Source organism: Lissotriton vulgaris, chromosome 1_1 (assembly GCF_964263255.1).
Source record: "Lissotriton vulgaris chromosome 1_1, aLisVul1.2, whole genome shotgun sequence".
In the NCBI taxonomy this organism is placed as follows: domain Eukaryota; kingdom Metazoa; phylum Chordata; class Amphibia; order Caudata; family Salamandridae; genus Lissotriton; species Lissotriton vulgaris.
In genome coordinates this window covers 259,172,031-259,197,676 of record NC_141685.1, presented here as the reverse complement: position 1 = coordinate 259,197,676, position 25,646 = coordinate 259,172,031, and the positions used below count along the sequence as shown (strand labels likewise).

The 25,646-nt window shown below is 46.7% G+C and overlaps 1 protein-coding gene across 1 annotated transcript in view; it reads right to left on the bottom strand.

Moving 5' to 3' along the window:
• Positions 1 to 25,646, bottom strand: part of LOC147746868 (HORMA domain-containing protein 1-like) — a 1,271,881-nt gene that overhangs the window by 85,755 nt on the left and 1,160,480 nt on the right. Inside the window, exon 9 of the mRNA XM_086925061.1 lies at positions 20,571 to 20,722. Within this exon, the coding sequence (XP_086781187.1) occupies positions 20,571 to 20,722 (152 nt within the window). The remainder of the gene's footprint in view (positions 1 to 20,570; positions 20,723 to 25,646) is intronic.

The window sequence follows — 25,646 nt, the reverse complement described above, 5'->3', positions numbered from 1 at the left end:
ACAGAGTGCTGTAAGCTATTTTTTAGTACATTCCTCCTGCAATTCGTGCCAGCATTCTCCAGGAAACACATCTCTACACTGTGAATGTATGGAAAATTACTTTCAGTGATCAACTCTATACAGATCTCTTCCCTGGATTCTCAATATGTATTGATGAAAGTGTTCCTAGGTCCGCGCTGGCAGCACGGAATCATTCAAGGCTTATAACTATTGATGAAGCACCTATTATGCAGAATCCATGTTTCAGAAATAACAATCAAGTGGAGTGGGATGAGGTAGAAGTCAAACTAAGTGAGTAAGGATTTATAGAGAGCACGAATGCCAAGGCTTCTTGGTGTTGGATAAACGAGGGAGCATGTAAAGAATCCAGGTCTTAGGCATTTTCCTAAACAGGAGTCTAGTAGGTTGTAGCCTGATGTTGACCGGCAGTATACTCCAAAGCTTGGATGCTTGATAGGAAAGGCATCTACCTCCCCATCTGGCCTTTTTGATTTTAGGGACCTGGATTAGTCCCTTATTGGCAGATCTGAGATTCCGCAGTGGGAAGTGCCATTTAAAACGTTCAGAAGGTCTAACAGCCCTCCACCATATAATGCTTTATGAACCAGGCATAGCGCCTTGAATTCGATGCACTGCTTGACCAGAAGCCAATGAAGCTCTCTAATACTGCTAGAAATATGGTGGTATTTGGGAATATTGAGCAGCACTCGCGCTGTGGCATTTTGAAGAGATTGAAGTTATACCTGTTGGTGTTTGTCTATGCCCAGGAAAAGTGCATTGCAGTAGTTAATTTGTGACAGAATTAGTGACAGTATTAATGCGACTACCAAAGATTTCCTGAGATCCAGGGGAATAAAAGGCAACACTTTGCGCAAGGTGTTTAGTAGAAAAAAGCAGGAAGATGTTAAAAGGTTGATCTGTCCTGCAAAAATTAGTTTGTTATTAAACAAGAATCGGAGATTCCTAGCTTTTACAGAGAGTTCGAACAGAGACCTGCTTCTACCGATCACCAAAATCGGGTCCATAAGTCGTTGCTCCTTCCCAAACTCCATGACCTCCGTTTTGTCTGTATTCAATTTGAGGTAGTTCTGATGCATCCACCCCATAATGTGCTTCAGACAGTTGGGAAATCTCCCAGCCACGGTTTTCACACTAGAAGAGAAACTACAATTCTTAGTCAGCTTGGCCAGAGATGTGACATAGATGTTAAACAGGGTTGGCGACAATGCTGAACTTTGGGGAACTCCACAAGGGACAGTGAAACTCTCTGATCTAAAACTGTCCCAAAACACCCTCTGTTCCCTCGCAGTGAGGAACAAGGTGAGTAAGGTTAGGGTTGCCTCTTTAATTCCTATTGCCTTCAGCGGCTGTGTCAATACCAGATGACTGACAGTATCAAACGCTGCTGTTAGGTCAAGCAGGATAAGGATGGCTCTTCCTCCCCAATCTAGATGACTGCGTATTTCCTCAGTGGCCACAATTGGAACTGATTCAGTGGAGTGCTGTGTACTGAAGCCATTGTGGGTAGGACCTAGGAGGTCATTGGCGTCAAGGTAACCAGTTAGGTCTTGGTTGATTGATTTTTCTAGGATTTTGTCCACAAGCGGTAAGCAGGATATGGGGGGGGGGTAATTTTTCACCTTGGAAGGATCAAGAGAAGGTTTCTTTAGAATGGGTCTAATGCAGGATGTCTTCCAAGAAGGGGGGAAAGTCCCTGACCTAATGACATTCAGAAGTGGAGCTAGCTGAATACTAATCTTGTCTGAGGCCAGATGTAGTATAGGAGGAGGACAGGGGTCCAACGGGGACCCTGATTTTGTGCACAATAACACATTTTTACTTTGTCCACTGTTAAAGTTGAGAAACTGGTCAATTGGCAAGAAATGATCTCTGGGATAAAGTCCTCTGTAAGTGATGTAAGGACCGTAATAGGGCCAGGGGTCCTCCCTGCAAGTTCGTCATAGAGGTAGTGATACAGAAGTTTATATGCGTACATGAACGAGTAATTCACAAGTAACAGGACATGAAGGTTTAAACTTTAAAGTTTTCAGTGTCTGTTGGATGTTGTGACACGGAGGTGTGAACATGTCGGTTATCTGTGGGGATTAAATGAGGGGGCTCACATTGTGGAATGTGCGTAGGAGGATTGTTAATATCAGGCGAGGGAAATCTAGATTGGCCGAAGGGAGCAGTGGCACTCGAAAGGGGTATGTATGTATGTATGTATGTACCATTTATATAGAATGAACCTAGCTAATAAGGTAGCAAAGCGCTGTAAAGGGTCAAAGGCATGCAGTTAACAGGTATTAGGAGAGTTAGCTGGTTATTGGATTGGTAATGTATTGTGATTTAATGTGCTTTAAAGAGGTGTTGGAAGCAGCTTGTGTGGAGGGAGGGTCCTTATAATACAGGTATGTTGTTTCAGATACTGGGGGCATAGGAAAAAAATACCTGCTGCCCCGTGTTTATTAGCAGGGATGGTGAGTTTGTCTGGGAGGTAAGTAGGAGTGCTCGTCATGGTTACTTTGTAAATTATGCAGCTGGTTTTAAAGATGGTGAAGGACAGAAAGAGGAGCCAATCAAGTTGGATGATAATGAGATGTGGTGATCATATTTATTATGGCTGAATATGAGACGTGTACAAGTTGTAGAACGTCTTTTGGCCACGAGGCAGGGTGCTACAAAAACCCGGATGCAAGTATATGAAGGCTTGACCAGCAGTTATTAAGTCACTTTCTGTAAGATAATGTTTAACTTTCTTTAAAAAAGAGCTCATACGAGCCTGTCTTAATTCTTTTTTGGGCAATGTGTCATTTGAAGGTGAGATGGGTGACCAAGGTGAATCTGAGGGGTTTTAAACCATTAAGGTTTATGGTATTCAGCCAGGTTTGGACTATGTCTTGCTTTTGGTCTTATAAATAACAAGAATTCTATCTTGGTTGGTTCGCACTTCAGGTAGGCGCTGTACATCACGGTCTGGAAGGGGTGCAGGAAGTATTTGCGATTTTGGAAGTCTGGCGCAAAGGAAAATTTCAGGCAGAGTTTTGTATCCTCCGCATATTGGAGAGTCTTGATGCAGTTATCTGTCAGTGGAGTCCCAAGGGGCGCAATGGAGATGTTGAAGATGACAGGAGAAAGTATAGAAGTTGTGGAGGATTTCGTATGTGATAAGATTTTTAGGGACCCGTTGGTATTCCTGTTTACACACCAGAGTCGATTGGAATGGTAGAAAGAGAACCAATAAAGGACACTGCCAATGAATTCCATTTCTATTTGAGACACAAGGGAGTGGATTGGGTTTGGATAGTCAACTGTGTCAAAGGCAAAACTATTAAATGAGTGACCTTGTTGAGAATTGTGAGTGGGGTGAGATAACTTCTCCGAAGAGAGCTTTGATAAATGATTAAGCTAAAACTTCATCTTCGTGGGAAGTTGCATTGATGTGTGAGTTGAGGTATATCTGCGAGATTTGTGAAACAATGACCACTTCAGAATTCTACGAAAAGGTGTGACGTAAGAGGAGAAGCAGGCTTGGTGTTGCTGATGTGTCATTGATCTTTCTTTTTTATTTAAAAAAAGAGGTTGATCACACTACGCTTGTTTAAGTCTTTATATGGTTGAATGGTTGTGTCCTTTCCGATGTACACTGTTGTCGATTTCTGACTGCAACAGGCAGCCCTTACCCATGGTGTGCACACACCCCACACACATCCAATACAGGTGTCACTCGGTATGTGTGCCTGCTAATAAATGTGGCCTGCGCACGTGCCCCTAGCCATTCACACCATTTGAGCAAGTGTTTCCGTGTGGTCATTGTGTTAGCATGATGGGCACGGGCCCTGCAACATCACAGTGTGCTGTCGTCAGCGGACGTTACCATGTCACCTCAGCATTGGCAGTGCCCCTGGACATGTAGCTTCGTATGCACCCCACTGCATGCACAAGAGCCGTGTGCTGGTCCGGTGTACGTCAGGTCAGTGCAGGGGTGTGATGATTTGTCAGGGGGAGCAGGGCGTGGCTCGGACCTGGCTTTGGGCAGGAAGTGCGATAAGTGTGTCTCTATGTTGGGGTGTAGTCGCCAGCAGGGCCACAGTAGTCGATGTTGCAATGTAGCATGCACCAGGCGGGCGGGTCAGCACGTACGGGGACATGTGGGAGCTCAAGACTGCTCGGGGTCTTGGCACATGCATGCCAAGAGTTATGTGTATCAGTCCTGTAGATACATGAGTTAGTTGCCTGACCTCCTTTGCAGCGCGATCACAGCCAGCCATGGGCTGTACACCTGTGTCCGCCCTGTCCGGACCATTAGCATACAATACTGTGGCCGGAAACCTTCAGAGGCCAGCGTCACAGTGTTGTTGCCATGCCTATTGCATGGTACCGCAGTGAATTCCACGTTGACACAGGTTTATTTTCCTGCGATCGGCTGCAATGTGTAAAGTTGCGTTAGCATTTTTTGGTGATGTTTTGCCCACTTTCAAAAAGGCAGAGCTGAGTGCCTCAAGATCCTGAAAAATGAACTGACCTGTGACCTGTGGGCCATGATAGGATGTTATGTGTGTTGTGAGGCCCTTAAAGCTGTGGAAGATTTTAGAAATGTATATTTTTGTGCATCGTTAACGAAGTGCAGAATGCAAGTTCACACTCAATTTCACATGCATACGCTGAAATAGCACTGTTGCCTTGGAAAAAAATTCTCTATGATGTGCAGATGTTTTTCTTTCTATGCATTAACTAGGCCCCAGTTTAGAGGTAAACACCATCTTATCCAAGATGAAAGACAGCCTAGTCACTCATGTTTTTTTTCCCCTGCCCACATTTTCTCCTCAGAGATTCAGCAGGATGCAGACAAGCTAAGATGCGCTGGTTTATTTCCAATGTTGTTGTTCTGCTCTTGATGAAATTTCAGTCAAAAACTGATATATTTCCAAGGCCATTCTGCTGGTTCACTGTACCTATTCATTCATATACATATTATTGTTTATTTGTTCATGTACCTAGTTTTGTTCTAACATCTCCGGATGACATTACTATTGAGGGTAGTGAACACTGTTCCCTTTAACACGAGTGCCCCGCACTGAATTCACTTCGAGAGCGCAGTGTCCAATATTTTGCTCAAACACAGCACTTCCTGGGAGCAGCAAGTTTCTGTGGGGTTCGGGAGGGCTCCTGTTCACCAGCAAGTGGAATTGGCACTTGCTCAAGTGCTTTCCTTAATTGTGAGTAGCTGTGGGGCTACTTGAGGGCCTTTGTGAAAGTATTTGTGTTAATCGCAGCGCCCTCATGCGGTGCAATGAACATGAATACTATTTCAAAGGCCCTCTATCAGCCCCACAGTTACGCACTATTAAGAAAAGGAATGCAGGAAATGTAAAGCAGGACGTGTGCTTTCAGATTCTGAAAGCACACGCCCTGTTGGAGACTCAGCATTTCTTTTGTTACTAGGGCACAGCTGCAGGGCCGATTGTGGGCCTTTGAAATAGTATTCATGTTAATTGCAGCGTACATGGGCGCTGCAATTAACATGAATACTATCTCCAGGAGGTAAGGGCACTTTTGTGCTTTTCGCTCTTCCAGCCTGGCTCTTTGGAGCTTTTGTGCCTGGTTTCTGTGCCAGCTGTGGGTCCAAGCTCTGATATTTGCTAGTTTGTCAGATTTAGAGGCAGGGAGATTTGTAGCCAATCCAGGGAAGCCACCTGCTCTCTGGGAGATCTGGCAGTCGCCGCGCGCTGCTGGAGTTTGGAGGGGGAGGGGGAGCAGGGCAGCCTGGTGGTCTTGTGTTTTTGAATTTCGACTAAGGGGTGAGGGGGCAGGGTACCTGAAAAGTGGCACCTGCCTGTCTGTGCAGTGTGTCAGTGTACCGGGGTACGCCTGCTATACGTACAGTCTGCGGCGAAGCAGACACCTGAAGACAGCCACTGAGCATGGGGCTCAGCCCCCCCCCAACGGGCCAGCCCTGCTGCCAGGTCTGTATTACCTGGAGGGTGGGACCCCTCCATGGAATGTAATGGGGCCACACGTGCGCAAGGCATTTTTCAGACAAGCCTGTTCAGGCTTAGGGAAATACATTTATCACGAGAACAGGGAAGGACTGGCGTTGGTGTATATGATGTGAATGAGAGTGCGTGTGAGTGTGTGTAAACATGCGTGCCTATGTACATGCGTCTGAGTGTGCCTCTATATGTCTGTGTTTGCTGGTTTGTGTGTGCACGTGCGTGTGAGTGCGTAAGTGTGCTTGTGTGAGCATGTCTGTGTGCATGTCTAGTATGTACGTGCCTTTCTCCCCCTCTTCCAGGATGCGCTGTTTTCTCCCACTTTTTAAGATACATTTTTATTCAGTGTCCCATTAATCTGCATGTGCTTACTGCCTGCAATCAGTGCTCGAGTCAGGGGTACACGCAGGTTCACAGCGTCCGCCACTCTTTTCACAGGGTGGATCCCGTCCCCCCTGCCAAAAAGCTGGGCCCCACAGAAATAACCGGGACACGTTCAGCACGTGACGTCATTTGCATATTGTCAGTCCCCCACTTCTTTTTATAGGACTTGTTCTATGCCTGCAATGAAGGAATGCGTTACTTATCTGTAACTGCAGTTATCCAGTATTGGTGTCTTTCATAGATTCACATGCCTGAATCTTTCCCCGTCGTCGAGACGGGAGTCCCCGGTATATAGAAAAGCAATGTCCCATGGCCATATATAGAGAAAAATAGGCCTAAGGTCCTCACCTTAGTAGCCTATATGTGTCCTTATGTAAAAAGGACCAAACTCTTACAGAGAGACAATCAGCTAGCACCTCCCTCTAGAACCTTCCGGTCAGGAGCCTCAGTCTCTCAGATTTTCGTACGCACCAAGCTAGATAGGCGTAATACTGATAGAGAGAAAGGTGAGTCCTTCCATGGGAGGCGGGAGGGTTGCATGTGAATCTATGAAAGACACCAATACTGGATAACTGCAGTTACAGGTAAGTAACGGATTCCTTATCCAGTTTTATGGTGGTCTTTCATAGATTCACATGCTTGAATCAGAGTAGCAAGCAATACATTGTGCACATTTCTAGTGGAATAACATATGCAAGTCATCAGATAATACGTATCATGCGACTATGAATCATCAATACTCAGTAACCAGAAACATTACAATAAAATGTGCATACCAGAAAACGAAGGAGGGATAGAGGAAGGCTCACCTTACTGAAACAGATGGCGTAACACTGTTTGCTCCACGGCTGCATCCTTCATCAGCTCTGTATCCAGGCAGTAGTGCCTGGTGAAGGTATGTGGCGACTTCCATGTTGCCGCTCTGCAGATATCAAGAACTGGCACCCCTGCAAATAGTGCCGCAGAAGTGGACATGGCTCTTGTAGAGTGGGCCCCTGACTTTTGCTGGCAAAGGCCTTCCAGCTCTGTCATGACAAAAGGCAATTGCCGAAGATATCCATCTTGAAATACTTTGTTTGGAAAGCGGCATACCCTTCCTTGGTCTACTGAAGGCTATGAATAGCTGAGCTGATTTCCTGAAACTGTTGGTTTTGTCAATATAAAACTTCAGACACCTCCTAAGGTCCAGTGAATGCAGAGATCTTTCGGCTGCAGTGCTGGGATTAGGGAAAAATGACCTGAGGATCACTGGCTCATTTAAGTGGAAGTCTGACGGGACTTTAGGAATAAACCGAAGGTTAGTTCTGAGAACCACTCAGTCACCCTTGAACTGCATGAAGGGGTCTTGTATGGAAAGAGCCTGTAATTCACTGACCCTCCTTGCTGAGGTAAGCGCTAGTAACAGGGCTGTTTCCACTAAATATATTTGATATCCGCCCTATGGATGGGTTCAAAAGGGTGTTTCATCAATTGGTTAAGTACCACATTGAGATGCTATGTTGGAGGAATTATTCTTGGTCGAGGAAAGGATCTGTAAAGTCCTTTGAGGAACTGTTTTATAAGTCTGTTAGACCAGAGGGAGGGTCCTTTCAATGTTCTTTTAAATCTTGAAATCGCAGCCAGATGAACTCTAATGGATGCATGGGCTAAGCCCGACTGTGCCAGATGCAGCAGATAGGGTAATATTTGTTCCGGAGAGGTGCGGAAAGGACGTAGACCGTTGTCCGCACACCATATACAAAAGCTTTTCCACTTCAGGGAATAGGTCTTGTTAGTGCTGTCTACTCTTGCCTTGGCTAGGACGTCTTTACACTCCTGCGGAATGCTCAGCTTACTGAACTCTCGGTACTCATGAGCCAAGCCGATAACCTGAGAGATTTCAGATCCGGATATTGAACCTGCTTGTTGTTCATAGTCAGCAGAGACGGATGCTGATGCAGAAGGATTGGCGGCTGTAATGAGAGGCGATGAAGGTCTGTGAACCAGTGCTGTCTCGGCCAGAATGGGGCAATAAGAATCAACGTGCAAGGCTCCGCCTTCATCTTCCTGAGGACCCTGGGGATCATTGGAAATGGCGGAAATGCGTACACAAATACGTTGCGCTATGCTATGGAAAGTGCATTCCCAAGGGACCTTGACTGGGGATGCCAACTTGCGAAGTTTTGGCATTTGGTGTTCTCCCTGGTCGCAAACAGGTCGATCTGCGGTGTTCCCCACGCCCAAAAGATGTAAGTTACCATTTCCATGTTGAGTTCCCATTCGTGGGACAAAGACCTCTGCCTGCTCAGTGCATCTGCTATGACATTGTCCTTGCCTGGGACATACTCCGCTTTTAACGAGATGTTGTGGAGAACAAGCCAATTCCACACCTTCTGCGATTTGCGAGATAGTGTGAGCGAACGCGTTCCTCCCTGTTTGTTCAAGTAGTGCATCGTCGTAGTGTGTTCGGTCCTGACGAGCACTCGGAGTTCTTGATTCGAGGTAGGAAAGCCTGCAGGGCTAGGAAAACCGCTCTCAGCTCAAGGAGGTTGATATGAAGCTGTTTTTCCTGGGTCGTCCACTTGCCACTGATCTGTAATTCCTGAAGGACTGCTCCCCAACCCTCCAGAGAAGCATCCGTTGTTATTACGTGTGGAGCTGCAGGGAGCAGAAACGGCAACCCCTGTGAGAGGTTCTTGAGCGACCTCCACCACTGCAATGCCTTGGTCATTTGCTGTGTGATCGCAATGCGGTCCTCGAAGGATCCTGAGCATTGAGTCCACTGACTGGACAGAGCCTCTTGCAGCGGACGCATCCTGAGGCGACAGTGCGGTATAAGCAGGATGCACGAGGACATCATACCTAAGAGTGATTTGAAGGTACGGACTGGTAAAGTATTCTTTGAAGCCACTGATACGGCCAGAGAGACAAGCTTGTGTTTCCTCTCCTGAGAGGGGAATGCCTTCGCATTTTCCGTATCCAATGTCGCCCTGAGAAAAGTAATGACTCGAGAGGGCTGCAAAGTAGACTTCTCGTGGTTGAGCGTCAGACCCAAATGCCTGAAGAGATTCAGACAGGCGTTGGAGGATGCAGTTGCGTCTGCCAGAGATGGTGCCTTTACCAGCCAGTTGTCCAAATATGGGAAGACTTGGTGACCGTGTTGCCTGAAGAATGCTGCAACCGGGGAGAGGCATTTGGTGAAAATCCTGGGTGCAGACTTGAGGCCAAACGGTAGGACACAGAATTGGTAGTGCTGACCTGCTACTGCAAATCTGAGGAATTTCCTGTGTCGTTTGTGGATAGGGATGTGAAAGTATGCGTCTTGTGGATCTAAAGACGTCATGAAATCCCCCTCCTCTAAGAGTCCCAAGATCTCCTGGATCGTCACCATGCGAAACGATTGACTCTTCAAGAATGCGTTGAGTGCCCTGAGATCCAATATGGGCCTCCATGTCTTCTCCTTCTTTTGAATGAGGAAGAAGCGGGAGTAAAATCCCTTCCCTTTGTGAGCCGATGGTACTCGCTCTATTTGCCCTTTCTTTAACATAGAGGAGATTTCTTGAAGAAGCAATCGCATGTTGTTGTGTTGCATTATACAAGGAGGGGTTGTCTGGGAATTGTTTTGAATTCTATGGAGCGTCCGAATTGTATCAATAGCAGCATCCATCGGTCGGTTGTAATTGCCTTCCAATTGTTGAGGTAGTGGGTCAGGTTTCCTCCAATTTTGAAAGAATGAGATGGTGGAGGGACTGGCTGCTGGAAAAGGTCCTTGGCGTCCGCCAGTGGTTTTCTTTTGATTTTTCCCTCTATAGTCGGATTTTCCATAAGAGGTTTGTCGACCTTGCTGCTGCTGTCGCGATTGGAATTGTGACCGGCCTTGATTATAGGAATATGAGGACCTGTTTTGATAGTTTCCTCTGTAAGAGGATTCGCCTCTGCCTTTGTTCCCTCGAAAGGACTGATTCCTGAATTGTGCCAAGTGCTCTTGCTGTGTCCGTATCCTTTTTTATCGCTTGCAGGGCCTCATCGATTTTTTCTCCAAATAGATGTTGGCCGTCGTAAGGCATGTCGAGGACTTTAGCTTGTACCTCCTGCCGAAATGAGGTAGCTTTCAGCCACCCCTGCCTTCGCAATGCTGCTGCCCCTGCCAGCTGCCTAAAACCCATCATTGCTATAGCCATAGCACAGTCAATCAGTTCAGAGGCTGATGTTTGACCCTCTTTGAGTAGGGATTGAACCTCCTGTTTCGTGTCATCTGGTAGCTCGGATAGATACGGAGCAATGTTATGTTATGTTATGTTATATAGGCTTATATAGCGCACGGCTGCCCCAGCCAAGGGGCGTCCCGGCGCTTGCTGTTCGTGTCTCCGGGGGGGGGGGGGGGGGGGGCTGCTGCTGATGGAAACTGCAGGTGATATAACATAACTAACAGAAGAGGTGGGTTTTTATGGCTTTTCTGAAGGATAGGAGATCTTTCAGTCCACGTATCTGGGCTGGAAGTTCATTCCAGACCTTTGCTGCTAGGTATCTGAATGAAACGCCCATTCGAGCTAATTTAATGCGGGGAACAGTGGCCAGGTTCTGTCCCTCCAACTGCAGAGTGCGTCGAGGAGTATAAGATGAAAGGAGTGGGCACAACATGGGGGGGAGGCAGATTTCAGGATTTTAAAAGCGAGGCATAAGGTTTTGAAGTGAATCCTCTTTTCTACCGGGAGCCAGTGTAGTTTCATAAGGGTATTAGTTACAGACTTGTGGCGGGGGAGGCCCGTCAGAGCTCTCGCGGCAGCATTTTGGACTCGCTGCATTCTAGATTTCTCTGCTACGTTAGTCCCTCGCAGCATGGAACTAGCGTAGTCCAGCCGTGAGAGAATGGCTGACTGTACCACCAGTTGGCTAGTTTGGTGATCAAAATATTTTAAGATAGGCCTTAGGTTTCGTAGAATCCCGAAGCAGGTGGCCGCCACTTTTTTCGTGTGATGGGTAAAATTCAAGGCAGAGTCCACCCATACTCCTAAGTTTTTTACAACATTTTTTGGTACAGGTGGTTGTCCCAGTGTCTCAGGTCACCAGTTGTTCCCCCAGGCCGTTGTATCTTTACCTACCAGCAAGAACTTCGTCTAGCCGGCGTTGAGTTGGAGGTAGTTTGATGTCATCCAGCTAGTGATGTCGGCGAGAGTCTGTTTAAAATTCTGTGCACTCAGGCCGCTCTCATCTTTCAGTGCCACCACCAACTGGGTATCGTCGGCGTAGGACACTAGTGACACCCTGCGTTTCCTGGCTACCTCTGCCAGAGGTTGAACGTAAACATTAAACAAGGTGGGGCTGAGGGCAGACCCCTGGGGCACTCCCTGTTCAATGGGGCATTCTTTGGAGAGGTACGGCGGGACGGAGACCCTAAAGGATCTACCTGACAGAAAAGCCTTGAGCCAACTAAGGGCTCGACCTGATACCCCTGCTTCCTCCAGCCTGAACATCAGCATCTTGTGTGAAACTGTGTCGAAGGCAGCACTGAGATCTAAAAGGATCAGTGCTGCCGTTCCTCCTGAGTCTAGTATAGTCGGAAGATATTCTATCACACTCAGGAGGGCTGTTTCGGTGCTGTGCCCGGCCTGGAAGCTATGTTGGGACCTGTCTAGAATGGAATTAGACACCAAAAAATTGGTCAAGGTGGAATTAGCATGGGCTTCCGCCACTTTGGCTGGCCAAGGAAGTAGTGCTATGGGCCTGTAATTTTCAGGTAGGTTAGGGTCGAGCGTGGGTTTCTTTATGATGGGGAGACCCATGCTTGCTTCCAACTAGCGGTAATATTGGCCGTAAGGAAAGACAGGTTTATAATGTCTCTAAGAGGGCCTAGTACTGTCTCGTCTGCTTCACTGAATTGTTCAGGTTTAAGGGGCTCTGCAGGTGAGCCTGACTTAATTTTATTACAGAGTGTCGGAAAGTTTTCTTGGCTAAGTGCCGGAATTGTGGAAAGTTTGGGCCTATTTGGGTCAGCTGTGGGAGTGAGTTGTGGAGTGGCCGGAAAGGCGTTTTAGATTTTCTGGATTTTGTCCATGAAAAAAGAAGCCAAATTATCGCATAGTGCGGGTGAGGTGATGGAGTTGTCTACTGCTTTTTTGGCACTGAGCTCTTTCAATATTCTAAAAATAGTTTTGGATGCATTCTGGCTATTGTTAATCTCTGTAGCGTAGTATGCTGCTCGTATCCTACATATGTTACGGTGATAGCTTTTTTGTGACTGGACATACAGGGTCTTGAGTGTAGGATCATAGTCGCTTCTCCATCTACGTTCCACTTTTTTTAACTCCTTTCTTTGTAAGATAAGCTCGTCATTAAACCATGGGCTGGATTCATGAGATCGTGCCTTAATCCACTTTTCTGGTATCAACGTATCTGAGGCCCTGTTAATCCAGTCGCAAAATCTATCATACCCTAAATTAGGGTCCTCACTAGGCGTAGGAGGATCAGTTGTGAGGAGCGCGTGGAATTCCTCAAGATGGAGCTTTCTCCATGGTCGTTTCCGAACCTGCTGGGCGGGATTTATGTGCGGGTCGCCCCCGATGGACAGTATCATAGTCACTAAACAGTGGTCTGTCCAGGTCATGGGGAGAGGTGATTCTACGGTGGTATTGGTCAGGTTAGAGAAGATCGGGTCTAGGAGATGTCCGCCACTGTGAGTGGGGCCGCTCACAAGTTGGCAAAGCTGTAGGGCGGCTAAGTCAGCTATCAGAGTGTTGATCTTGTTTTGGGTGGTAATATCAAAATGGATATTCAAGTCCCCGATGATCGTGAAATTAGCAGTGCCAATAACCAAAGAACAAACATTCTCACGGAGAGATGTTATGAAGTTTGTGTCTGCTCCCGGGGGTCTGTAGATCAAAAGACCCACGAGGGTAAGTTGGGAGTTAATTTTGATGTTATATCGGGCACATTCACAGTCTTCAATTTCTAACCTCGTAAATGTGCAAGTGAAGTGGGATTTTGCTATCATCGCTATCCCACCACCCCTAGTGTGTCTGTTTAGGGTGTACATAGTGTATCCATTGGGGGTAGCTAGGTTGATGACTGAGTCCATTTCATCTTGTAGCCAAGTAATAAAATGTCTAGGGTGTGGTTGGAGTGTGGATCGTGAATTTCCAGGTGATGTTTCTCCAAGGACCTTACATTTTGTTGGCCCACTCTAATTTGTTGTCGATTGGCTTTGAAGAGGGGCGGTGGCAGAGAGGGTGTTGGCAGGGAAAAGCTACAAGGGCAGGTAAGACGAGCTTTGCTACGTGAAAGGTTGAGTTTAGTACATTCAACTTTCAGACATTTGAGAGTTAGTAAGTCTTGCCTAGAATACATAAGTGCACCTTTCCTAGTTTCACCAGGGGCCCTGGCGAGAGGCGACAAACAGGCGCGGACGGGCGCAGACGGGCAGGACTCTGGCGCGACTCCGGCGCGTCCGCTGCCCGCGTCCGCTGCGCGGAGCCATCTACGTCCCTTTTATACTTAGCGCTGGACTAAGCAAAGCGCTTCCTCCACATCCAAAATGGCCGCTGTAAAATGATCCCCGGGACCGGCCGACTCAGCACCTCAATCGACTGCGAACTGGCCCAAAATGCGGGAATGAAGAGGGAAATGAAGCACAGTGCGCTCCTAAATCGAGGCAAAGTGCAAGTGCAGGTAAGTTTAAAATAATGTTAAAATATTTTTAAAAAGCGAGAATTCCGTGGCACAATAGGGAGAGGGTAGAGGAAAGCAGTATATTCACAAAGCAACCTCCCCGCTTCCGCCTCAGGAGGAGAGAGACACACACACAGCAAGAAAGAACCAAGCAGGGAATGCCCCTTTTATACTTAAAGCTGGGTTAAGCAAAGCGCTTCCTCCGTATCCAAAATGGCCGCTGTAAAATGATCCCCGGGACCGGCCGACTCAGCACCTCAATCGGCTGCGAACTGGCCCAAAATGCGGGAATGAAGAGGGAAATGAAGCACAGTGCGCTCCTAAATCGAGGCAAAGTGCAAGTGCAGGTAAGTTTAAAATAATGTTAAAATATTTTTAAAAAGCGAGAATTCCGTGGTACAATAGGGAGAGGGTAGAGGAAAGCAGTATAATCACAAAGCAACCTCCCGGCTTCCGCCTCAGGAGGAGAGAGACACACACACAGCAAGCAGCAATGTCAGCCCACAACTGCCTATTATACCGTCCTAACAGTGCAATTGAATTTGCCACTTTCACTGTCCTGGCTGAGGTGGTAGAGAACCGTTTTCCAATGCTGTCCAGCTTCCTGCCCTCCTTATTTGGTGGAGCTGTCACCTGCGAGGATGGGTTCCTAGCATTTTTCTGCGCCGCCTGAGTGACCATCAAATCCGGCTTGGGGTGACCTGAAAGGCAAGCTGGTGCCGTTGATGGGGCTTTGTACTTCTTATCCAGCCTTGGCACAACCGCCGATACTGAGGCTGGTGTTTGCATTAATTGCAGACCCTGCTCCCATATGTGATCGATAATGGGAATGGATCTGGTTGTCTTCTTAATTGGGTCTCTAAAATCATAAAGAAAACAGTCTGTTTCCTGAGATTCCATAGTCATATGGAACCTTTTGGCCGCTCTCTCTACCAGATTGTGGAACCCTCCTATGTCTGCAGGTGGTCAATTTGAGCTTGCGGGCTAAGGCGAGGCTGGAGAAGAAGCTATATAGTCCACATCGTCCCCGTGATCGGATTGGACCTCACCCTCTTCTTGTTCTACCTCCTCATCGTCAGAAGACGGAAGAACTTGTACTGGTTCCCTTTCCTGACGGGACACTAAGGGCGGTGGTCTAGCATGTGCAGACGCAGTCACCTTAGCTGTTGATGGAACCGGTCCCGCTGCCTGTGGGGTGGAAGAATCTGGAAACCGTTGTTTGTAGTCCTGGATCAAAAACCTTAAGTCTGATACTACGGACGCTGGTAGGCATACCATTGGTGTGATTTGCGACTGGACCTGTGATTGAACAGTATGTTCTTGTGTAATCTCCACCTCATTGACCTCAACGTCAGTGCTTTGGCACTTCACCACCAGGTGAGATGGACTCGTAGCTTGCATGTCCTGTTCCTCATCTGAGTCTTCATGCTGTAGAAGACAAGATGGTGGCAATTTTTGCACCCAATCGGAGACGTTAAATCTGGTGTAAGCGCCTTTTTTACGGTCTTTACTTTTTGTGAGGTTTGTTGTAGACCATCCTCATCTGTCAAAACTGGGACCGACGACGGTAGGGTCGTCGACGGCGTAGTAGCCACACTTCCCGTTGCCGGTGGAACCATCTCTGACTGCTTCCACAGTATCGTCAATGATGTCGTCGTCGGCGCCCTCGTCGACGGCAACTGCACCGATGCAACCTTCGTCGACGGCGTCACCGCCGACGGTGTCTTCTTCGTCGTCGGCAAAGGCGTCGACCTCCTTGGCTTCGTCGTCGACACTGACATCGTCGAAAACGTCGTCGACGAGATTTTGAGCGTCGACGACTGGTTTTTAATGAGAATAATCAACGACATAGGCTTACCCGCCGACGACGATGGAGTAGTCTTCGTCGACGATGAATACGCCAACGACGCCGTCGTCGTTGACACTGTTGTCATCGAAGTGGAAACATGGACAGGAGACACAGTCTTCTTTTGCGCTGACGATAGCGTCGACGATGTCGTCGTCGACGACGGTGCTAGCTTCCTGGATGCAGGAACTTCCTTGTCAGACGCTGAATATTTAGCCTCTGAAGACTTTTTAGCAGTCTTCTTAGGAGGAGCGTCTGTAGGGCTAGGGGAAGCAACCCTTGGCCTCTTCAAGGATAATTTAGAGGAGACAGAAGCAATCTCACTTCCTCTGAAGACTCCAAGTTGTCTCTGATCTTAAGTTTGTTCAGCCAGATTAAAAGTCGTCCTTCTCTGTCCTTGAGCATTTTTGTAGAGAATGTTCTACAAATGTTGCATTCCTTTGGCGAATGATCCGGATACAGACAGTCTTGTGCTGATCCTCAATATGTAATCTTTTCTCATTACAAGAAGCACAAGCTCTGAAGAGACCCCTCTTCCGAGGGTCAGCCACAGCCAGATTTTGATGAAAGTAATCCAAAATTGTGAAGAAAGTAGCTAAAACAAGTAAACCTGAGGAGAACTCAGGTGGAGACTTCCTAGCACAACGTGCGGTAGAAAATCTAAGAGACTGAGGCTCCTGACAGGAATGTTCTAGAGGGAGGTGCTAGCTGATTGGCTCTCTTCAGGAGTTTGGTACTTTTTACATAAGGACACAGATAGGCTACTAAGGTGAGGCCCTTAGGCCTATTTTTCTCTATATATGTCCATGGGACATTGCTTTTCTATATACCGGAGACTCCCGTCTCGACGACGGGGAAAGGTTCAGGCATGTGAATCTATGCAAGACACCCATAATACTGGATAATACCTGCTTTTTCTCATCCTTTCTATAGCCCTCCGTCCCTTTGCTCTGCACTCCCTCTTAACTATCCTTCTTCCGATGCATGCTTCCTATGCTTATTTCCCCACACCATCATCCCTGTCCATCTCCTACAAACCCTCTTCTTATTCCTCGCTCCTGTTTCTTCAGCCTCCGAGTGAGGCTTGCAGTGGAAAACTAATAGGGTCATATTTTAGGGGCTGTGCTCATATATTACAACTCCATTTTATGCCTTGCACATGACCCCCCTTTCCACTTGCTCCATCCTCCCCATCCAGTGCATCTCACCCAGCTTCTCTTGGCCCCCAACCCTCCCAGAAAAGGTGCTCCCTAGCCCGCAGTGAAGGGCCAGGCTGGCACCTGGCACTTTGTGAACAGGACTGGCAACAGAGCTAGCTTGTACCCGTGGACACTCGATCGGCCTCAGCCTTTGGGAGGGCATTTGTGAGGGGCATGGGCGCAATTTGTGGCATTCAGCTCTTTCTACCAAGTTTATGTAGCGCCGAGCTAATCCTTAATGATCGATCTCTAATATGCGCTACATGCACCCAACGTCTCAGAAGCCCTAATGGAAAAAGAAAGCCTTCATTCAACGTGGGGTAAACAGTGGTGAGGGTACCCTGCTTCGATGTTTCACCCGAGGCTACAGCTGTCGTACCTACAGCAATGATTTTATCTTACTTGCACTCCGTATCTCCTTAAGTTTGAAGTTGTTGCGTGCCCCAGGGTGTACCCTCCTTCAGAGTACCCTTTCGACAGTAACAATAATTGCGTAAACCTCGACTGAGCTACGTCCCCTGGTCACAGCGTATGACCAGGGGACGTAGCTCAGTCGAGGGTTACGCAATTATTGTTACTGTACCTACAGCAATGACACAAATTATTACACTTAAACAGTCTACCCTTCTTTTCAGCGAGAGGATTTCGGACTCACTCACCTATTACGTGATTTACTGTCAGCTCATAAACTCAGGCATGCCCTGTACCCATTGACCCCGCCCGGACCCTCCAAGGTGCAAACAAGTCACGTGTCCATGTGAGGGGTGGTTGGGAGCTCAGCTCCTTCATGATAGGGTGTTCCATCCAGGGTTGGGGTTTGGCGGGGTCTTGTCTGGGCACAGACAGGAAGTCCTCCCTCCCCTTCCTCCACTGTTTCAAGTCGAACCACTGCCCATTCTGTTCCACCATCAGATCAACATGTTATGTATCTCCTTCATGTGCCAGCCAGGGCAGGGGTGCAGGGTAGCTGCCTGGTGGCGATGCTTCCTGGTCCACTCAACATCCCATTCTGGGACACAATAACTATTTCTGTCACATGAAAATGGTGATATTGTTTTGCTTTGTAATAACACACACCATTGACAAAAATCGACTATCTGCTAGCCAGCAGAACTTTGTTATGCATGTACCCCCACCCTTCTACCCCACCCTCAAAAAACTCCACCAATGTTATGAAGCTCTGGGGTTATACTGAATAAGCAGCTAATTATGGTATACAACATCTCTTCATTAATGTAATAACTGCACTTTCACAATTGTTTTATTAACCTTCTTGTTTTCTCACATTTACTTGAAAATGCACCATTTGCCCACTCTGTTCTCGCCATCACAAAAGACAAGTAGTTACCATCTTGCTCACAACAAAAACTGCAAAACCTTCTTGCTGATTTAGTCTTTTAATGCAATTCAAAATGAAAGGCAAAGGGAGCCTACCAGAAAACTAGAGAGGAGTTACTTTAATAAAGGTGGTATTAACAACTGCTTGGGGGGTGGGGAGGAGAATTAACCCTGGGCATAGTACTAGCAGTTAAATCAGCAACAACTTCAGAAGCTTTGATAAAGCACTTTTACATGCTAAAAAGCATATAACCAAACAACAAAAGTGAACTTTTTGAAAGATTATTAGGCAATGAGCGAGATGATGATTTTGGGGTCCCCCCTAACCTAGGGGGATGACCAAGGAGATGCCTTGAACACAAACAGCATAAACAAAAAGCACATATTGTTGAACATCAGTGGTGGTCCCATCCTCTTAGGACCACCCCAAGCACAGTTATTGGCAAAAAAAACAATCCCAACCAAAGGCCCTGCAAGGCATAATGGGACGAGATTAGCAGTGAATATTATAGTATCCAATATCAAAATACTTCTACAAAGAGCTGCAGTTCAACTAGTTGCATTTCCCTCATGAGTCAAATGCAAAGTCACTGAAATTATTCATACATCAAGCTGCAGTTCAACTGGTCGTTACTAGATGTCCCTCACGAGTCAAATGCAAACGCATCATGAAAGGGTTTCAATGCATGTATTCTCTTTAGCATATAAAGATAAAGATAGAGATACTTATGTTATCATACCTGGCACTGTGTAAGATGCTATTTGCAGTTATTGGACAGTGTAGGGAAGAAAACAAGTTACTTACCTCAGCTCTTTGGGTACATCAACTCACTTGCTCTGGGACTGCCCTAAAATCACTACTTACAGCTGATATAGATGCCCACCTCGACACACAGCTACCCTGGTTCCCAGTTTACACCCTTCTAGGCCTACACAATGTCCTTACATTTCAAATTAAATCACACAGAGGACGCCAAATTGGGCTGGGATTGGGAGCGACTCTCCAGAACATATTGTCTCATTGGGAGTCAGGGAGGCTCCCTACCCATGTGGGGTGGCTACATTGGTTTATGGTATAGACTGGGCATGGAATGTACCTCTTTATCCCTCTACAATCAGGGGGGCAAATTATCAAGCCTGGGCGATAAAATTATTGCTGCTTTATCGGCAGGAAACTGCTGATAAAGTGGCGATAATGGGCTTGATAATATGCTCTATGGAATTCCCATTGAAGCCCATGTTAAATGTGAAGGACATCTAACATGAGCTTCGATTGGAATTCCATAGAGCATATTATCAAGCCCATTATCGCCACTTTATCTGCAGTTTCCTGCTGATAAAGCGGCAATAATTTTATCGCCCTGGCTTGATAATATGCCCCACGGTTCCATATTTCAGAAACTTTGGAAACCATTCATATCTTTACTCACGTTCAAATTTCGAAATCTAACATGCCCCACATACCTGAGACTCCTGAGGCTTATTGAGCCTCCACAAGCCACAACGTAGACGCAACTATAACACCTACACATACATACCAGATACCGGGGGGCATGATTTTGGAGGGTGTGGTGAGTTTTGGGGATACCTCGTTATAGCATTCCTTTATTCTGACAAGAGCGGAATTAGATATGCCTCAAATTGCGTAACAACCTTGTCTATATTACTCTGTTTCTCTTTTGTGCAAAACAATAAAGAAATGTAAACATAAAAAAAAATTGGGGACATTTTCAATCGTCTCTTTTGGAAGACTCAGTGACTCATTTTATGTAATTGGCTTCTTTTTTTAAATGAAAACGAAATGAAATTTAGCCTGTTTAGACTGTTTAGGGACTACAAATATACATGTAGGGTAATATTGTAGAAAGTTAAATATACATATATGCATTTTTTTCTAAGTGCTCTGGGATCGCCGCGCATGGCTGGGGCTATTAAGTGCTGATGAATTTCCAGAGGAGTACCCTGGAGGATAAGCAGAATTAAAGGTTAGTAACTTTTGTTTTTATCACTAGCCTGCCAGGGATTATTTTCTTGAAAAGCGTAGCACTCCTATCTCAATATAAGCTCAATGGAACTTTTATCATCAATAAAATACAGAAATAGAAGTAACTGAGTAAAGAATCAGACAACACATTTGTTTTCTAAATTTTTCATGAATCTACTGACCTTCATCGTAATAAAACAGCTTCATGGTAAGCAAGGCTTCGTTGGGTAGGGATCCCAAATTATGCATCAGTAGGAAGAGTTTGCGGATGAGGGTGATGGAAGCTTTCTTAATGTCTTCTGTGCTGTAGTTTGTTATTATATCATTCTCATTGCTAGATGGAAAGGTCAAGAACAGATTTGTCTTGTTCATGATACCTGGCACGGAATACTACATTTCTTTAAACTTTGTACAGCACAAAAACATAAAGTACCACAAAACATAATTTCAATATGTTAATCAGATGTTGATTAGTGGGCAGTTATTTAACCACCTCAAAAAAGGTGACCATAAGATGTCCCCTGACAATTAAATCCTAGTTTCATTTATACGAAGACATACAAATGCCCTCAAAATGGAATTGTAGCTTGCATTCTCTTTGTTGGTCTCAGTTTACGAGACTTCCATTTGTCTTTCACTATGGACAATAATAACGCAGATGAGCTGTTTTTTTTAAATGATATTGTACGAAACTGCAATTGGCTGACTTTCCCTTTTGACTATAAATGACTATTGGATTCAGCATATGTTTGCATAAGCTCAAATGACAAGCGTGAGAACACAAATCTGTTATGTACCTCTAAATGCATAATCTAAATTGAAGAGACATCTTTGCCCATTTGTCTAGACATGGGAGCAAAATTCACCAAATTGTTAATGGGGCCCTGCTGAAAGTCATATTGTGAGAAGTTGGCCTGATATATGATGCTCACTAGTTCTAGTGATCACCTTGTATCAGTCCAAACAACCCTTATGGTGATTGGTTGTAAGTCAACCTTATAGACCAGCTATCCTAATGGTAGCATGGACAAAGCAGTCTTAGGCTAAACTCTTTTGGCATGTGAAGCCAGCTGTTTTACCAAATATAACATCTTGAATACCAAATGAAAGGACACCACACAGGTAGTTATGAAAATAAACAAGATATTTATTAACTAACAAACACCTCTGAAATCTTTATGAGATCAGAGGGCTAAGCACATGACAAGACTCTTAAGAAAAAATAAGTTAAGTTGCACAAGTTACAATGTTGCCCTAGGGGCGCAACAAACCATATACTAAACAAGTGGTATAAGGAAGTCAATAGAAGGAATGGAGCTGCCCAGAGGCTGTAGGATCGCTGGGACTACACTATCCTAACTTTAGGTAAGTAATCGGAGGCCTACGGAATGCGTGTGCAGAGTGTGAACTCACACGCGAGATGCGTAACAACGTCTGTGGACAGTACAGTTCAAGAAAAAGGTGAGTACGGACAATCCTGACTAGTTAGGACTAAAACGACTGTGAAACTGGACACTAGAAGAGTCAATCCACCCTTGAGCACCGAAATGGTCTTGTTACCTCACCCACGGGCTGCGGGTGCATAGGTGCGAAGTCGTGTCGGGTTTCTGCGTTGAAGTCTAAGGAGCCTGAAAGAAAAGATGCTGCAGGCCACCAGGAGGAAGATGTCCGGTGTGATCCAAGTGTGGATCAGAGATGCTGAAGACCTGAAAGCAGAGGGGACAATGTTCAAAGTCACTAGCCAGTGACTGGAGTGGAACCAGGAAGGAACCAGATGCTGTGGTCGCGATCAGGTGAAGAGTGGACGCTCGACTCTGCAGCCACGTGGACCAGGTGGTGTCTTTGATGACCAGGATGGAGGCACGAGCTGTCCCACATAGGCTCTCGCTGTCGGTGGTGTTGGTTCCGGATTCGGTGTCAACAGGCCTTGGCAAAGGCAACCCACGCGGTGAGTGGAAAAGACGTCTGGTGCGGACCAGGAGGGTCGGGGTGCTTCTCCTTTGCAGGGAAGCAAGGGCCAGTCTGGAGCAACCAGACCAGCAGTGTTGATGTTGTGGATCGTCGTCTAGGAGGCCACTAGCCAGCCAGCAAGTGACCAGACAATGCGTTGAGCAGCAAACAGGCAGAAGGGCCCCACGCAGATCTCGTGGATGCTGGAGGGCTGGTCTTCGGTGCAGGAGCTGCTCGGGGCTGGGGCTTCTCAATCCCCAAAGCACTTCGTCGAGGTTACCTCAGAAGTCGTCCTGGAAGCAAAGTGCAGTTTCTCCAAGATGGCCGGTCCCAAGTGTCTCGTCGCACCCACGGATCTCAACTGTGCTGCAAATTTGAGTTGAGGTCGGAGAGGTCTGGAAATCCGGGTCTCGTCGGGCTCTGAAGTCTGGATCCTCGAGGGAAGACGACAAAATGAAGCCGCTGGACGCTTGATGGTGCCTGCTTGTGCAGGGTGGACAATCCTTACCCACAAGGGAGATTTCTTCAGTCTTCTGTGTAGAAAGACGAAGTCCAGAGTTTCTTCTTGTAGGATTTCAGTTCAGGGTTAATCTAATCTGGAATGGGACCAGCTCCTAACTTTATCCTGCTAAAGGGGGCTGCACTATCACTAGGTCCCTCCCATGGGTGGGACCAGGAAGGGGGGTGGTTACACCCCCTATCCTTTGTCCGGTCTCGCGCCAAAGATAGATAGAGGAAGAGTGAGAGATAGAGGGAGGACAAGAGATAGATAGAGGGGGATGAGGGATAGAGGGAGGGCAATTTATTAACTCTGTGTGGAGGTGATAGAAACTGTAAAGACCTTCCAAGACAGATACTGCAAAGAGCGTTGTAAATAGGTTCAAATGGAGTATCCATTATTTTGAAAGACCCAGGTCAGCTCCTAAACAGAAGAAGCCAGGCTGTGCAGTTAAGTTGAGATGTCGCTGGACACCTGGTCACCATCGACTGGGATCCTATAGGTCGGGAGACTAAGGATGCAGGAGTGCCTTTTGGTGTCGGATGTTTTTTTACCGGATCTTGTCGCGGTTAGCTGGACTTTTTGTGAAGAGGCTGCAAGCACCTCTTTGGAGTACAGGAGAGCTGAGCCATGGATGAAGTCGAGGTCAGGATTGTTGTGGAGACTTCACCGAACAGGTGAGCCACTCAGGCTTGGGCCGTGGGCGTCGGGTGCAGGGTGGGCAGGAGACGCGGTTCCAATTGGATCCAAAGTTCTTCTAATAGGTTTCTTTCTGGCAGGGTCACTGTCATTAGGAGATCTGGGGACATATTACCAAGCAATAGCGATAATTATCGCTATTGCTTGGTTATAGACAAAAATTTACAGCTGAGCTGCGGCAATTTTTATCGCAGATAAACCTTGGTATTACCAAGGTTTATCGCAAATGCAATAAAAATCGGCCGCAATGCATGAATATTGCTGAAAAGTCAGCGATATTCATGCATTAGCGAGCTAATGCTCTTAGCCATGTTATCCACCCCCCATTGGATAACATGGCTAAGAACTGCTCAGGGCAGGTGTTAGCTTTTGGAGATATTCGCGTTTAGCACGAATATCTCCAAAAGTTGGTAATAGGAGATAGCGATGTTAGCGACTGTTTCCAGTCGCTAACATCTTGGCACCCCCACTTTGCATGTCATTAGTGATAAATATCACTGACATGCAAAGTTGGGCCCAAGATGGTCGCTATCTCCTACTAGCTGTAGCTAACTGGTGTTAGCGACAGCTAGGTAATAGGGAGATCATTTTATCTCCGCTTTCTTGGCTTTTAAAGCCAAAAAAGCGGAGATAAACCCCTTGATAATATGCCCCCTGGTCTTTGTTGAAGAGTCACAGTCTTCCTTGGGTTTCTGGAAGTCGCTGGCTACAGGACAGGCATCATCTTCTTTGCAAGTCCTTTAGGCTGGAGACACTCCGGTGGGGCTGGGGCCAAGACAGTGAGCGTATTCAGGCTTTGCTGCACGGCGCCTTCTTCATCGTCCTCCTTCATAGATTGAGGATCAAGGTTCAGGGGCACCCATAAATACTGAATTTAGGGACGTTACAGGAACTGGTAGATGGTAGGCAATAGGCTACTCTCCTTTAGGGAGGAGGGGGTAACCTCGGTCCAGGACGCCTTAAGAGTGGTCATAGCAGAGAAGGGACATACCTATCCTGACGACAAATTCTTCTGCTGCCTAAAGTGGGGCTTCGTCAGGATAGCGGGCGTCTCTGGCTAGCACATCAAAGGCCAGGTAGCTTTTGAGGTACATCTAGTAACCACCAGTTGAACTGCAGCTCTTTGTAGAATTATTTGGATATCGGATACTATATAATATTCAATGCCCACTGCTAATCTCATACCATAATGCTTTGCAGGGCCTTCGTTGGGAATATCTTTTGCGAATAACTATGCTTGGGGTAGTCCTAAGAGGATGGGACCACCACTGAATCGTTCAATAAGATGTGCTTGTTTTCAAGGCATCTGCTTGGTACTCCCCCTAGGTTTGGGAGGATCCCAAACTCGTCACCTCTCTCACTGCTTGCTAATTTTTCAGTTTCATTTTTGGGAAAGTATTATATGTTCTTTAGCATATAAAGATACTTATTTTATCATAACTGGAACTGTGCAGAATGTCATTTGCGCGTGTAGTTCAAAGTATACTGCATGAAGCTACAGTGTAGTGCTGCTAGTAGAACTAGGGTGGTCAGGTGGTGGTTGTTGATGAGCAGGACACTGGGTTGTGGGAGTAAAGCTTCTGGACTTAAGCTCAGGGCAAATGGGGGTTTAGGCCAGCACAAAAGTTGCACTCTCAGCAGCACTATTCTCAAGGTTTGCAAAAGCACTGCAGGCTCGGGGACGAAGGTCTTCTGGGTGCGACCACCACTTGGAGAGGTAAGTTGGGATGTTAGGGGTTGGTAATGCTCCGTCGGTTGGACCACCCAAGGCCGTTAGGCGTCGGTTGCATGGGGTACCTTTTAGGGTCAGATTTCTTTACCAGCTCCAGTTGGGGGGACCTTCTGGCTTGAGGCTGAAGGCATCGGGATGGAAGCTTGAGGCAGGTCAGGGGTCACCGGATCTTGGGTCAAGATCGCCTGGGAGACCTCCTCTTGGTGTGGGGCCACTCGAACTCGGGCCGTGGGTGTCGGGTGCAGAGTGGTGCAAACTTGCAGATCCTTGCGGAACTGGAGTCTGATGTTTGAACAAATCCGGTGTTTTAGGAGACAGAGTCTTTGGGATTGAAGGCAGGCATGTTCTCTGGGTTTCTCAAGATTGATGGCTGCAGGA